The sequence below is a fragment of the Fistularia commersonii genome, chromosome 30 (assembly GCF_037954325.1).
Source record: "Fistularia commersonii isolate RoL2024-O1a breed Wild chromosome 30, RoL_Fcom_v1.0, whole genome shotgun sequence".
Lineage (NCBI taxonomy): Eukaryota > Metazoa > Chordata > Actinopteri > Syngnathiformes > Fistulariidae > Fistularia > Fistularia commersonii.
The window spans coordinates 5,192,660-5,207,691 of NC_141313.1; the positions used below are offsets into that span (position 1 = coordinate 5,192,660).

The following is a 15,032-nucleotide window of genomic DNA, read 5'->3' on the forward strand; positions in this document are numbered from 1 at the left end:
AGCCAACGAATGACTTATCTTAATTCATTCGTGATCCTTATTTCTGTTTTTTTTCTTTATGTGCTTCTTTTGGCTAGGCACGTATTTGATTTTTACTCCCACTAAAAAGAAGTCAACCGACTTTTAAAAAAGACAAAAAAATCTGCAGGATTAAACTCGGGGCACACTTCTCTCGTCGTCACTTCCGGTCTACTTCCGGTTCAGGTCATCGTGCAGCAGCAGCAGCAGCGTGGAAGGCTCGGAGTAAACAAGCATGTCTGCGCTCAACAGAAGGATCATCAACACCGCTGCCGCCCCGGCGGCTATAGGGCCGTACAGGTATGCAAACTATAATAACTTCGCATCTCCCAGGTTCGGGGGGAGGGCGCTAGGGGGATGGACCTGCATCGTGTTTTGCACAGAGGAGGGTCCAAAGTATGTTGAACTGCCGACTCCATAAAGTATTGAACCTTGAAACCGCATGCAAGACGGGGGATTCTCAGCCTGCAGGTGGAAATGGAAGCGATTCGTAGGCGGATTATCGACACACCAAAAGCGCCTGTCAGGCGGGGGATATACAGGTAACCTCCGGGGGACTGCCCCCACTTTGGCCAGTAAACGGTCCCATTGATTTAACAGCTGAATAACTTGCCATTGAGTTTTTTTTTTACTGACTGGGGGCGGTGCTGGTCCGGCCAATCGGCTCTCTGGGAGTGAAGTGGGGGGGGCAGAATGTTGGGGCCCCTCATTCAGCCATCCATAGGGCCCCTCTGTCACTGCCACTAGTGTTTCACAGCTGTGTCCTGGGGGAAGATCATTGCTGTGGTGCCAGAAATAACTGATGACCTTCAGTGATTTGAAGGGCTGTTAAATTTGCCTGTTCCACAATGATTTCAATAAAATAGTTATGTTACTATGTAACATTAATGTTTTTAAATATACTTTTATTCATTTTTGGTATTGGTTCGGTTGTCTCTTGTTAATTGCTTGATGGTTTTCTCTCAGTGTCTCGCCAATATTTCTCGGTCATGTCTTTCTGAATGTCTCTTACCATTTTGTGTTGATTTATAAAGAAAAAGGATGGAATTGCATTTCTGAATTCATCTGTAACTCGTGAAAAAAAAGAAGAGACTTCAAGAGAGGGGTTTTATAATGACAGTGTCATTATGGCGATTTAAATCAAAGATTTAATAAAATTGATGAAAATTCTTGTTCTTTCTTGATCTGTGAATCATACATGGGCATTAGATTCTAAGGAGTATACTTTTACTAATTTCCCTATGAAATGTATTTTGAAAGTCGTGTGTGTCCACGTGCATATGTGCATGTTTCACTACATCACCCATTCACATGTGTCATCCCTTAACTCTGTTGTCTATTTTATCCTTGTAGGTCTCAGCCCATTTGCATCCTGCTCATTATTGTTTATTTTATTTTTGTCATTGCTGTTGTCACTCTGTTTATGTTGTTGTTTAGTTTCGGTTGTCTTTTTTCACCCTCACTGTCTTTTTTTCTCCCTCCAGCCTGTTGTCCATTCTTATCCTTGATGTTGTTGTTGTTGTTCTCTGTGTTGTCTATTTACTTGTGGATAGTGTTTGCTATGTGTCTTCTAATCATCTATTCATATTTCTATATAAATAGCTGTTACACTACTGTGACAAAAGAATTTCCCCTATGGGGATCAATAAAATTTATCTTCTCTTATCTTGATCCCCAGCCAGGCGGTGGTTGCGGACAGAACCATGTACATCTCGGGGCAGCTGGGGATGGACGTGTCCTCCGGTCAGCTGGTGGAAGGAGGCGTTCAGGCTCAGGCCAAACAGGTTGAAAGCAATTTATCATGCTTCAACTGTTGCTCAGCATAAAATGGTTGTAAACTCTGTCAAGCTAGTCTCAACTGTCTTGAACAGCAAAACATGAAATCAAATAACGTTAACATTTACACAGATAATCAAAGATTAGTAAATGCCATCTGCTGGGCTTAATTTAATTTTTTTAACTTGCTAAGAAAAAGAAAAGCAAAGTCCTCCCATCCCCCTCTGCAGGCACTCATCAACATGGGGGAGATCCTCAAGGCTGCCAGCTGCGACTATAGTAACGGTGAGTTCTCTCCCGGCAGCAGCTTGTGTGTTTGGCCCTCAAAACACACCCTGACAGACGAAACATTTCCCTTTCAGTGGTGAAGACAACTGTGCTGCTCGCAGATATAAATGACTTTAACGCTGTCAATGAAGTCTATAAGACATGTAAGTCCATTCCTTTGTTTTTCCTGTTTTTATGTGATTCACAAACATCCCCCGAAAGTAAAGGCTCTGACATCCAGTGACCCCAGGAAGTAGCTGAAGAACACATGCAAACTGCCCTACCTAATTGTTGTCTTATTATTATATCTACTATTGGTGTCATTGCACATTTTTGTCACTAATTGGTTTACTGCTTTTCTTGCTCAAATAGTCGTGTTGTCTAAAAATCTTGCTGAATTAAAAACTGCCACACGGTGGCAGCTTTGAGCCATCTTATTTAACCCACTGCTACTCAGCAGGACAGTCCAACACAAACAAATGTACCCTATGAAAATTTGTCATGCGGCTTATGTTGCCCTGCAAATACTAATGTCAGAAAGTACTCTTCTTGTTTTATTCAACTTCAGCAGGAAATATTGCAGCTCTTTTATGAGATATTTAGACAACATCGTAGATCTAATACACAACCAAGCCCAAACCTGCTTGATAGTGTCATTTGTCATTGAACGCCACTAAGGTCATGAAGGTCACTGATGCAGTTAAGGGGGAAAAAAAGCAGCTAAGAGCTTTATCCCATCTTTATAGCTGCGCACAGATCACAACAAGCAGGTGTAATGGAACCTGTGAGGCCCCGCTGGGCGTAAGCAGACACCGGCATGCAGGTGTAACCCGAGGCCCCCCCAGGAGCCTTCGGTACCACACTCTACTCAACCCTCAGCCTTGAGCGGAAGGAACTTTCCCCGACACTGATGAGAGGCAAAAATAGTTTGATCTATAATCCAATGCATTTTCCACTTAACAGATTTAGGTTCGACATCCTTTTAGTTGAAGAGACTGACAGACTGATTAAACACTCAGTGGAAACATTTCTTCATTATTAATGCACTAAGCCAATTAATATCTTGTTTTTGATGATCATCATCAATAAGTAACTGTAGAATATGAAAAGTAGAAAAAAAGACATCTAATACACAATTATAATTTGGCATGTAATGGTTCTATGTTTTGTTTTTTTAATCAGAAAATGGTACAAAAATAAAATGAAAAAAACAATCTTGGAAAAAAAAAAGCCTGCAAAGTATATTCACCAATTTACAGAAAATGTATACTGTATCCTTAAAATTGAAGACATTCTAAACATTTGAAAGAATAAATTTAGAAAATAATAATACAATTGCTTTTATTGGCATTAATAATCACAAGGAGGTTGAATAACTGATTGCAATTATCTAAAGCACGTACATGTTTCACCACATATAAAATCCAGCAAGTTGATTTTTCTCTTCCTAGCAATTTACATTTCTTCATCAATAGTCAGTGGTTGATAGTCTCTCTTACATATGGCATTGGAGAATGCGATGTGCAGGTCATGAATAGTGCACAGATGTTTTCCTGCTGCTAATAATATGATTGCTCTCCCCTTCAGTTTTCAGCAGCAACTTCCCTGCCAGAGCTGCGTACCAAGTGTCAGCCCTCCCCAGAGTGAGTACACACCAAAGAGTCGCAGCTCATAAGAGCCCCATAAGCTCGCAGGGGCAAGGTAGAAAAACATGTTCGCTAAGTGCACATTTAATCATGCTTTGCGTCCAGTTTCGATTGTCAAGCTTTTTTCCCTGAGTGGCTTCTAAATGGCGCCAATCGATATTGTTCTTAAAGCAGGCAGGAAACAGAAAGCAATGGTACTTAGTGCTTAAGCACCTGGATAACTGGTATCTTGGCCCAATGCTCGTTTGCCGTAATGCCACTTTTTCCTTCTCTCCTCAGGGAGGCCTGGTGGAAATCGAGGCAGTTGCTGTCCTTGGTCCGCTCTCAGACTCCTGACTAGCCGGCCAAGTCGCGCACAAGTTGTAGTTCAACTATGAAGGGTACCTGGTAGTCTCTGTAGAAGCCAGGTTGTATGTTTAACATACGAAGTGTTCTTTCCATTGGGCTCATTTGTCTTTCTGCCAGTTTACTATTATTTCTCCTGCTCATTCAAGGAAAACCATCATAATTAGAATAATTTTTACCATTTATAACCATTTGGGATCAACTCGTGTTTCAGTCTTTTCCCCGTCACCCTCACCACATTAACTTCCTGTTGTTGCTATTTCTGGTTTCCAAAAATCATGTTCAGTTTTATTCCACAGAAAATGAAGGCAATTGAAAAGAGTAGCTTTCACTGATAAATAAATTTGATTTATTAAAACCTCTGAGTTTTTTTTACATGGCTAGATGCAAACTTATCATCCTGGGAAAAATCATGATTGTGTAAATATGCTGTATCCGGGTTATTATGCATCCTTGAAAAGCTGAAGAAAAAACAATTGTCCCATTTTCCAAGTATAGTAATAGAAAGTTATCCCTTAAATTCATGCGATGTCCTGTTAAAATAATTCAATATCATCCTAATGTACTCTAGAACCTCCCAAAATTATATGATATTCCCAATTATAGGGACTAAGTTAAGTCATTGTCATATTAGCATTGAATAAAAGATGAAGTATTGTTGCATAATACATCTTTTGTGTTTAACTCACTTGCTTTCAAAACAATGAGATCATGCTCAGTGAAAGTTAAAAATCAATGTGAAATCAACAAAAAAAAAACAATTGGATAGACATATAAGAAGTTGGCTAAGCATGAGGGGAAAAAGTAAACATGGAATTTTGAATCTGTCAATCACTCAGCGGCGCTTTTTGACTTTAAATGTGAAATAAATTGTAAAAAAATGTGATTGAACAGAATAGGCCACAAATGAATAGAACCTTTTTTCTGTCCACAAGTTAGTGAAAAGTTTGGGAACCTGAGCTCTACAAATGATTGTAATCCCAGTTTATGTCAGCAGAAATTCATGAAATCATCTCAACAAACCATGAACAATGACAGAAACGCACCCGCAGTGAAGCCACTCATTGCAAAGCAGGTGATAAAGTGAAAGCCGGTTCCTCAAACCCAATCACACCATCACATGTATATTTTGGCTTTGGTTTCCTTTAAAAAACAACAGGCCTGTGTGTTCATGGTTGACTCAAGACAGAAGAGAAAATCATTTTAAAGTGTGTCATAATATTTTGATAAAAGCCATGAATTAAACTGGTAATATATAATTGAATCTACTTCCAAGTGATGATCCTGAAACTCACTCTGATATGATTAGCTGAAGTGACTGAGGGGGGGGAAGAACAGTGACGACTGAAAGACCCAACTGACAGCAGCAGGTTCTGTCTCTTGGCAACAAGGCAATAGTTTACATAAACACTTGCATACTTTCACTCATGTATACAGACAAAGGTGGGGGAGTTCAAAGATCTGGTCCACAGGGTTCATTCACTTGTAGCTAAAACACAAACAGGGAAAAGTGTCAAGATGGAACAGATATTGCCTGGATTATGTGACACTGAAAGTGTAGCCTGGCTCACCTGGTGCCGCCTGGGGTTCCCTGTCTTTTGCTGTGGTGTCGGCATTTCCTTCAGAAGAAGAACAGACAACAAACCAATTATTAACATTTAAAAATAGAAACAAAAAAAAGAACACAGCTAGTCAATTTTTAGCTTTCTCGAAGATGATCTGAATCCAGATTTGAAAGAAAACACTGTTTCTGCTTTGAATTAAACCATAGCTTTCTCTGTGCTCCTCAAAACTTGTTTTGCAATGTCACAAATATATTAAAGAAAATTGTGGCCCTTTAATCCAGCATTTAATGGGAAGTTTGAGGCATTCAGTAGTCCAATAGCTCATGTACGGAACTCAATATATGCCAAACATTTTTCCAATTTTACAGGAACTGTCAGTCCCATCTCCTGTATCGTTTGGAGACACATCCTTGAATTAAAAAAAATGCATCTAAGTTAAGTAAATACATTCTTGTCATAACAAACCAAAAGAATGCATGGGTGTTGTTGGATACAGCCTTGTTACTGCCATTGGTGTGGGACTGGGGCAATGTCTAGCGAAAGACCTGAGGGACATCATGCAATGTGGTGGTAGACTGCTCAGGTTACTGTAGTGCACTTGACACATTTTTATATTTGATCATGAATGACTTAATCTTCCTTCTCAAGGACACACATCAACCCTGAGACTATTTTTATATTTCTTTCATCTATTTTATCCAGGCATTTCTAGATGGAGGAAGAGAAACGCCTGGCCCCCGGGTGTTCATCCTTTTGAGTTATATGCATTAAACTCCTCATGTTTTATAGTGTAGCATTGCATGGAGGGAACTGCAAGCAGTCATGGAGAAGTCATAGTGCCTTTTCCTTTTGTTACCTTCCTCTGGACCTGCAGGCTCTGTAGCGCTGGCTGTCTCAGCACCAAGATCTGGTGGAGCTGCTTCAGCTGATGGAACTTCTGCTGTCTCTGGATCCACTGCAGCTGATGGAGCCTCTTCCACCGCAGGAGCATCAGCGGGTGTTGGAGCTTCTTCATCTGATGGAGCTTCTGCAGTTGCTGGAGCTTCTGCAGTAGTTGGAGCCACTGCAGCTGACGGAGCTTCTTCCACTGCAGGAGCATCAGCAGGAGTTGGAGCTTCTTCAGCCGATGGAGCCTCAGTAGGTGAAACAGTTTCTGCATTTGCAGGCGGACTCGCCGCATCGGACTTCAATTCATCCCCTGAAGCTGCCGTAGCTGTCGCCTCAGCTGCAAATGATCCGGCAGGATCACTCGCAGTCATTGCTTCAAAGTCCTCAACTGGAGTCTGGTCTGGAATAGTTTCACTATCTTCAGCTACCTTGCCATTCTCACTTGCCACACCTATGAGGAATACAAATTGTGCTCTCATTTTACATTTAAAATACAAACATTAGGTAATTGTGATGTGATTTTAACCAGTTTCAATCAGACTTTGAAAAAATTAGTGTGCGGAGATTAGCACATTTCCAATATGACAAACCTCTGTGGTTTAATGCAGTGAAATACAGACCACGTCATTAAAATTGTGTTCATATTTCATATTAGAATAAACATTGTTGTGGAAGAACACTGCGTTTCCACATATACTTTTTAGTGTGCACATAGACACACACACACACACACATACACACTAATGACCATTTAAGGGGCACTTAAAAAGGGTACTCATGTAATTTATTGCACAGAGGGGGCCTGACGGAAGACAAGTAAAGAAAAGATGAAACAAACAAGTCAAGCTATAAGTTGAATTACAGCCCCTGTTATGAGTTGCATAATGCAATGAGAAACTATCGTTCATTAGAGGGAAGTTTCCTTTTCAGCTTAATGTTATATCTCTCTTATGAAAAACATCAGTCGGTTTTTCATACAAATTAGTCCTATGTAAAAAGTTTGACTGGACATGGCTTCCTAAGCATTAGTACTGCTGCAAGATTTGTTTTTGTATTATAATTTTAACATAGTTTCCACGGAGCAAATGATGTGATTTACAGTCTGTTTTAAAACGACAAAAAGAATTTGAACTTAATGAATCTTAATGATATACTTTATGTAGGCATTCACTTTTAAACCTGAAAACAAAGAACATATTGTTGTTTTTTTCCATTTATTTCATCTTTATATATTTTGTGTCTATATTTAGTCACGCATAATTATTCTCACATCTTTGTTCTTTACAGGTTTCTTTGGTATTTTAAACAAGCTGCCAATTTTGAATGAATACTTTATAGGAGAACATGCAGATACTTTTATATGTAGCATTCTCATTAACTGAAGGATTTGTGTTCATCTAATGCTGATCTGTGTGCAAGGACAGCTGTAGAGTAACACAAAAGTAATAAGTAATTGTAAAAAGTAGAATCTCTCTCTATCGGAAAGAAATGCATTACCTTTGGAAAAGTGACAATGTATATATAATTAATTACATGATTTGAAAGTGACCCCAATACTGTTCACAACAATGTGATCCTTCATGGAGAGAAACTAGTTCACTTGGTTCCAAGAGAAGGTCAGAGGTCAGGGTCTGTTACAAGACGTGTAATTAAACACACTTTTCAGGCTTGACTTTGCTGTGTTACAACAATGGTAAGTGGATCAGCTGATGTATGTGTTAGTTTGTTGCTATGTGATTTTTCCTGTATGTGTCTCCATGCTTTCATGCTCCTGGTCTGTGTTTAAACTCCTTTAATGATTGCAAGAATAGAAGAAAACAAGGAGGTGAATTTTTACCATGTTTCACCTTCTCATCCTAACAGCTGAGTCATATAATGCTGACTCACTGTATGTTCATTCCTTATACAGGTTTGTCAGGGAAAAAAAACAGTGTCTGAAGGGAAAATTACCACAATGTTTTTTAAGTATAGTCAGGACATCATTCTCTGGCGGAAAAAAAAACAAAACGGCACCCATTAAGGTGGTTCTCTATTTCCTATTGAAACTGTAGACTGTCACCAAATCTGCTTTCACGCTACTCATGGAGGACAGCGTTGCAATAAGAATGGACTCTCCAAAACAGCGCTAAGCTGCTGAAGCCTGCAATACTTTAGGACTATGACATCAACAGGAATGCATTCATTCAACATCATTTGCATTTGGACTGTGACATTCTCATCACAGCAGTGAATTATTTAAGAGTGAAGAGGAACAATGCCCATTCCCTTTCCACTACTGTCTCAAAGTTATCAGGATGGAAAACTTTGAGATGCTTAAGGAACTGTCATCGATCATGGACAACCCCGACCACCCCCTCCTGTATATTGGTAAATATGGAGAGACATTTTTTAGATTACAATTTATACTTTTACACGTCAGAGTTTATTTTGTTTTATACTTTTGTGTTTAAGTTGTCACTGTCTTGTCCTTGTATGTCTTGCTGCTGCTGCTGCCTAAGAATTTCCCAGTCATGGGATCATTACAGTATATCACTGGAATACAATATAACTCATCCCAACTCTCATCTCTTATTTCTACATGTAAACTGACATGTAGAAAAACAAGTGTGGTATTATTGCAGGATTATAAACAGACATGAACATATGAAGAGTTAAGAAAAGGGCAAACTGGGTCACTGACTTATTATTTCCAATGGCTAAACAACTTTCACACCATGCAGAAATGTTTGTTTCTTAACTTTCTCTCTCTGCGGCACCAAACTCCACAATCCAATTTCTTTTGTATTTCTTAGACATGTACTTTTTTCTCTATAACATAAAGTAAAAATGAGCAGCAGTTCTTGCTTCACCTGTGGTGCTGGCTCCGTTGCTCTCCTCGGCTTTGGCACCCGGTCGAGTTGTGTCTACCGCTGAGGTTTGGGAGCTTGTGGAGCATCCCATCCTGTCCTGTGCGCACAGGAGACTTCAGATTACCGACGCGAAACCAGGCTGGATCTGCACTGATGATGTGGCGCATAGATGGAAAAAAAGGATAAGGGGCACTTATCCCTGTGGCCAGTCAAACTCCTGGAGAGGGGGAAAAAAAAATGGGACGCTGTCGTGAAATTCCTTCAGTGCCGTGCGTAACTGCGCATTGCTGTTCTCTTTCTAAAATGCATGCGAGGTCCTGCGTCTTGTGGCTCCTGAGGTCCAAACAGGTTGTCACACAGCTGAAATGTTGGCTTTGGTTGTTTACTGTAACTTAGGCTGTTTCCAAGCGCCTGGCACGGAAACTAAAATACATTATTCAGCCAGTACGGGTGAGAGGCCACCCCTTGGAGGCGGAGGAAGTCAACCCTCTGGACTCGGTCAAAATTTGAAAAGTACGACACAAATGATTATTATTATCATTATTATTGGTATTATTGTTACTATTATTAATCGTAGTAGTAGTAGTCGTAGTTGTTGTTGTTGTTGTTGTTGTTGTTGTTGTTATTGTTGTTGTTGTTGTTGTATTTGTCTGGCCTAGTTGTCTGAATGTTATTATTCAAAATACACTACTCTGTAATTATCACTCAATTATTTTGTGATGAAGATTCATGCTTATCTCTTACTAGCAATGGAAGGGGCAATTTTGTCACATCACTTTTTCATTTCCATAAAAATATATATATATTGTATGACAAAACAAAAAAGTCATAGGGTACTTTTAGTTGTTAAAATATAATAGATATCTCCCTTCAAATTCATAGCTGGCCATTTAATAAAATCTTTACCTAAAAATAAGGATTAATTTAGGTTATATAGTAAGGAAGCCTAAATTAAGAACAATTATTCGATGACGGATGATAATCATTTCTGTCAATTTGCAAAAACACAAAAATGGGTGCTGTGATTTTGATTCAAGGGTTGCACAATTTCTTTGTTTTTTAAGGGCACAGAAAAATGTTTAAGAAAACGTATTTTAAACAAACGTTTCATCTCTGCCTCATTGTTATCCAGAACTTTGGAATAATATGAAATATACTGGACTGTCTCAGAAAATTAGAATATTGTGATAAAGTTCTTTATCTTCTGTAATGCAATAAAAAAAAAACTTTTTCATGATATTCTAATACTTTGAGGTAGGATTTTTGAGTTTTCTTAAGATGTAAGCCATAATCAGCAATATGAAAACAATAAGTCTTTCAATATTTCACGTGATTTGTAATGAATCCAGAATGTATGACATTTTTGTTTTTTTAATTGTAGCACTGAAGATAAAGAACTTTATCACAATATTCTAATTTTCTGAGACAGTTCTGTATTAAATTCATCTACAAAATCTAAAAACAGGAATGGGCAGCAAATCCATATTTTATTACCAAATATGGCTAGATTGTTTTTTTTTTTGCTGTTTGCTTTTTTTATTGTATTTTTCTTATTTATTGCATAGCAGAATACCTTGTCCACTGTCAACAGTTTGTTTCTAACTTCTGTTTAGTTATACGCAGATCGTCATTGCGGCTCTGTGGCTGCGCAGTAGGCCTCTGCGCATAACCAGCGACAGAACAGCGCGCGAGGCACGCCGGGACTTCCTTTCTCTCCGAGGCCATATTGGAGTTAACTCACCGTAAGACGAGCTCCGAGTTTATCAATTCAAAAATCACAATTATTTCATCCTTTTTCCCGTTAAGCGTTTGTCATTCGGTTAACGAGAATCTCCCTCTTCTCGTCCATAGGTTGGCCGAATCCGGACTAAGACCGCAAACATGGTGGCCGCGAAGAAAACGGTGAGTTGCTGCTCGCTGGGGCGGATAGCACGATCCTCCGCTTCACGTGGAGTCGTAGCCGTTTCTGGGCCTGCTAGCTGAGTTAGCATCGTTTCTCGTTGCAGTTTAATTTACATTATAAGGTAGTTTTTTTTTTTTGTAAATATCTGCTGCTTGTAGCGCATCGTCTTCTCGCGTCTAATGTTGCTCTTATTAACAGTTGTCTATCTGTCGTTGTTAGTCTAAACTTCTAGAACTGGGCATTGGAAACGCTAATATAGGTTACAATTCTATCAAGTCAAACGCTGACAGTAGTGAGATCTCGATCTCTGGATGCCTCCGAAACATCTCATGCCTAAATCATCTTCTAAACTGTTCTCAATAACGCTATGTTGACACTGAACCGTATTTGGCCGCTCAGAAAAAGTCCATGGAGTCCATCAACTCCCGTCTCCAGCTGGTGATGAAGAGTGGGAAATATGTCCTGGGCTACAAACAGTCTCAGAAGATGATCCGTCAGGGAAAAGCCAAGCTGGTCATCCTGGCAAACAACTGCCCTGCTCTCAGGTATGGAATAAACTGCCTAGGATACATTATAATCTCTTAAACATGCTCAAAAAGCATATCCATCTACTTGAATGTCATGCAAGTTTGAAGGAATTTGACTGCTGCATTGACCCTCAACAGCAAAAAGAACAAGTGAAGTACATGCTTCTAAGACAATATAGAACTCAAAATGTTTCTATTCTCATTCAGTGACGTAGATAATCCAAATCAGCATCTATGTGCCAATACTTTAAACAAAATAATATTTACTCCTATCAACATTATGATATATCTTTTACTCAAGCTCTTTGTCCATTTGGATTCAGTGACACTTGTCACTACCAATGTACATCGAGACTGCCTATATGAATCAGCTTATTAATAAGCGTTTTCAAACTTAAATCAATTTTTTAACATGTCAGTGGATGTTTTCAGTCACCTGGGTCATGGGCAATTCATTTCAAAATCTAACTGGCAAGTGGGCTTGATTTTCATGTTTTTTTTCAGGGAATTAAGACTTGTTGCCATTGGTCTAGCATTCAACAGAGTTGGTGTAAACGTCAATACAGCAGTGTATTGTACCGCTTGCTCGATCTTTTCTACTTTGTTCTTGTTATCATGGTTGCATTTAGTGGATCACATTGAAATATTGGTTGTATGTGCAATGTAGTTTTTGGATACAGTAAAAAGAGCCTTAATGGTTTGCATTTAATTTTTAAAATAGATTTTGAGTAGCCTGTTGAATTAGTATTCCTGTAGTGTGTAATAATGTCACTGTTGTTGTCAAATAAGTAATTATTGTGTAATTTTTAGGCTCCTGAATTGAATCGCAATGAAAATCGTATGACAGTGGTACTGGCAGACATGTTTTCGGCCAAATATTCTATCAATTAGTTTTCAATACAGTGTTACTTCTACCCATTTCACTGTAGGATTGTGTTCTCTAGGCTCCAGCATTAGGCTCTAAGCCTTTTAAAACAATTCTACCTTTTCTTAGAGGAAGATGTAGTTAGACTTTCTCCTGGCAGTGCTCATAACTGCCTACTAAATATTTAAGTTCAGTGTTTGTTCCTTATTATAATCAAAGCTGTCAGTTTCAAAATGTAAGTGAGCCTATTTGTTTTTTGCAAGTCTTAAGTTGATTCAGTTGAAAATCCCTTTACATCTATGTAAATACAAATTGTCTGGACCATATTGCAGCATGGTCTTGCATGATTCTGCTTTTGCGGAGATGGTTTGTGCCGTTAGCCCACTTTTTGACTCAAATTTCTCTTTGTTTAGGAAATCTGAGATTGAGTACTACGCCATGCTGGCCAAGACTGGTGTCCACCACTACAGTGGAAACAACATTGAGCTCGGCACCGCCTGCGGCAAATACTACAGGGTGTGCACACTGGCTATCATCGACCCTGGTGAGTTCATCCAGTGCCCTGTCTTCTAAAGTTTGAATTTTGTTCAATGGTTCTCAAGCCTATGGTGTCATTTACCTGACATGGGTTCGAATGTCTTGGCCATAGCTCGTAGTCGTTTTGATTAGAAAGAAGGCGTGCCTATAATCTTCCAGCTGCACCATCCCTGTGGTTTAGATATTATCTGTCTTTCCAGGTTATTTGAACTTTATCAATTCATTCACAATATACGTTGTAAAATTGAAGCTATTCCATTCTAGCTTTCAAATATTTTACAGTTCATGTCAATTTTACTTAACACTTCTCAAAGCAGGTGGAATAGCATCAACTCATATAATATAATATAATTGTTGTTCTCTTCGTTCTGCTATGGTCCAAGCATGAATTTCTGATTATAACAGTGGGGTGATTATAACTAATGAGAATCAAGAAAGGTTAAAATTTATATTGAGAAAAAGGCGAATACAATAATGGATGTTTCCACCCCATCTGTTTTTTGCGCATTTCAATGCATTCCTTTCATTCATAACAAACTGGAATTGGGCTGATTTTTTTAAATAATGCTTGACTGATGGTTCTGTTCTCCTTTATGCATGGACAAATGTCATATTTTCAAAGAAAAACATTGGTCATATCTACATTAGGGTATTTGCCATCTGACATCCCATGTCAGTCATTTTTCATTTTTGTGCTAAATCTCATCTTTTCCCTGTAGGCGATTCTGACATCATCAGGAGCATGCCAGACCAGCAGCAGCCACCTCAGTAAAGCTGTTCCCCCACCCCATTGTTATAAATAAAGTTGGTGTTGACAGTATAGGCTGCAGGCGCTTTCTTTCCTTTTTAATAAACCTATCATGATATGATGGTAGTCTTTGAGAGTCCAGTAGAGGGCAGTACTGTCTTGTCAGATTTTTTTTTTAATGTTGCATTCTGACTTATCTGCAATCTGCTATGATACTGCTTACAGCAACCCATATTAACCAGTTTTTCCCCTCTGGATCTTGTGTAACAAAGCATGACAATAGGATTATCAGTTCATAATAAGCAGATGTGACCTGCCCAACTGACCGCCATGTTGTTAAAATTATGCAACTGCTGACCTTTGAGAAAACATTTTCTCTCCAGCACTTACATAAACATTGGATGATAGTCTGCTGTCGAAGCTCACCTCAGAGAAGATGAGCGTCTTCCTGAGGTTCTTGAGAATTTACAACTTGAGATCTGCCACTGCAAAATTATGACCTCAAGCAGAACCCAATACATGTCACATATAGGGACTGAGGGTGTATGTAATCTAATGTAGCATATAATGGACTTTGTGTCTAAAAATAACGTTCAAAAGAAACAACCTGCAAGATATTTGTTCCAAGTTTAAAAGATTTTTATGGTCGATTGCCTGGGCAAGATTTAAATTAAATACGTACCCAAGATTTCAGTTACATGATGCCCAGATGGATCATTACTATGTTTTGTCTATCAAGTTAAGTTTTGCACTGCCAAGAGCTGAGTGACCATTTTACATGCAGTTATATAATGTAAAGTGGATAAACAAAATAGTTTTCATCCCGAGGCGTGTGTTTTCATGCTGCTCTGCATTTCAACAGAGGTCACAGAACATCCACCAATCTGCTGTGCTGGTACACAGTTTGATAGTTGTGGTCATCTAATGGTCTCAACCCAGAGGTACTTTTATTCGTTTTTGTTTTCAATGATACATAATCTGATGCATAAATGTGTCAAAGATTAGAGAAATGACTTTGTATAGGTTGGCCTCAACGTATACCTTTATTGTAACAAACCTGGCAATCTCGACACCATTCAGTTTGCAGTTTTTTGCATG

The 15,032-nt window shown here is 38.9% G+C and overlaps 3 protein-coding genes across 4 annotated transcripts; 2 read left to right on the forward strand and 1 right to left on the reverse strand.

Moving 5' to 3' along the window:
* The first annotated feature begins 172 nt into the window (after positions 1-172).
* On the forward strand, positions 173-4,632 carry LOC147216193 (2-iminobutanoate/2-iminopropanoate deaminase-like). Of its 2 annotated transcripts, none has more exons than XM_086178062.1 (6): positions 173-318; positions 1,697-1,802; positions 2,025-2,079; positions 2,157-2,225; positions 3,649-3,704; positions 3,987-4,632. In XM_086178062.1, exons 1-6 carry the CDS (start codon positions 254-256, stop codon positions 4,041-4,043), a joined length of 408 nt encoding a protein of 135 aa, XP_086034188.1. In that variant the 5' UTR covers positions 173-253; the 3' UTR covers positions 4,044-4,632. The 2 variants fall into 2 exon arrangements, with proteins under 2 accessions (XP_086034188.1, XP_086034189.1); XM_086178063.1 differs by lacking the exon at positions 173-318 and adding an exon at positions 413-560.
* A 121-nt stretch (positions 4,633-4,753) lies between these two features.
* Positions 4,754-9,758, reverse strand: LOC147216194 (uncharacterized). The gene is made up of 4 exons (XM_086178061.1): positions 9,355-9,758; positions 6,474-6,956; positions 5,624-5,671; positions 4,754-5,541 (listed from the first exon to the last, which is right to left on the reverse strand). The coding sequence occupies exons 1-4, from the start codon at positions 9,443-9,445 to the stop codon at positions 5,528-5,530; spliced, it is 636 nt and encodes a 211-aa protein (XP_086034187.1). The 5' UTR covers positions 9,446-9,758; the 3' UTR covers positions 4,754-5,527.
* A 1,236-nt stretch (positions 9,759-10,994) lies between these two features.
* Positions 10,995-14,006, forward strand: rpl30 (ribosomal protein L30). The gene is made up of 5 exons (XM_086178064.1): positions 10,995-11,096; positions 11,206-11,256; positions 11,657-11,802; positions 13,063-13,193; positions 13,906-14,006. The coding sequence occupies exons 2-5, from the start codon at positions 11,236-11,238 to the stop codon at positions 13,956-13,958; spliced, it is 351 nt and encodes a 116-aa protein (XP_086034190.1). The 5' UTR covers positions 10,995-11,096; positions 11,206-11,235; the 3' UTR covers positions 13,959-14,006.
* Positions 14,007-15,032: the final 1,026 nt, after the last annotated feature.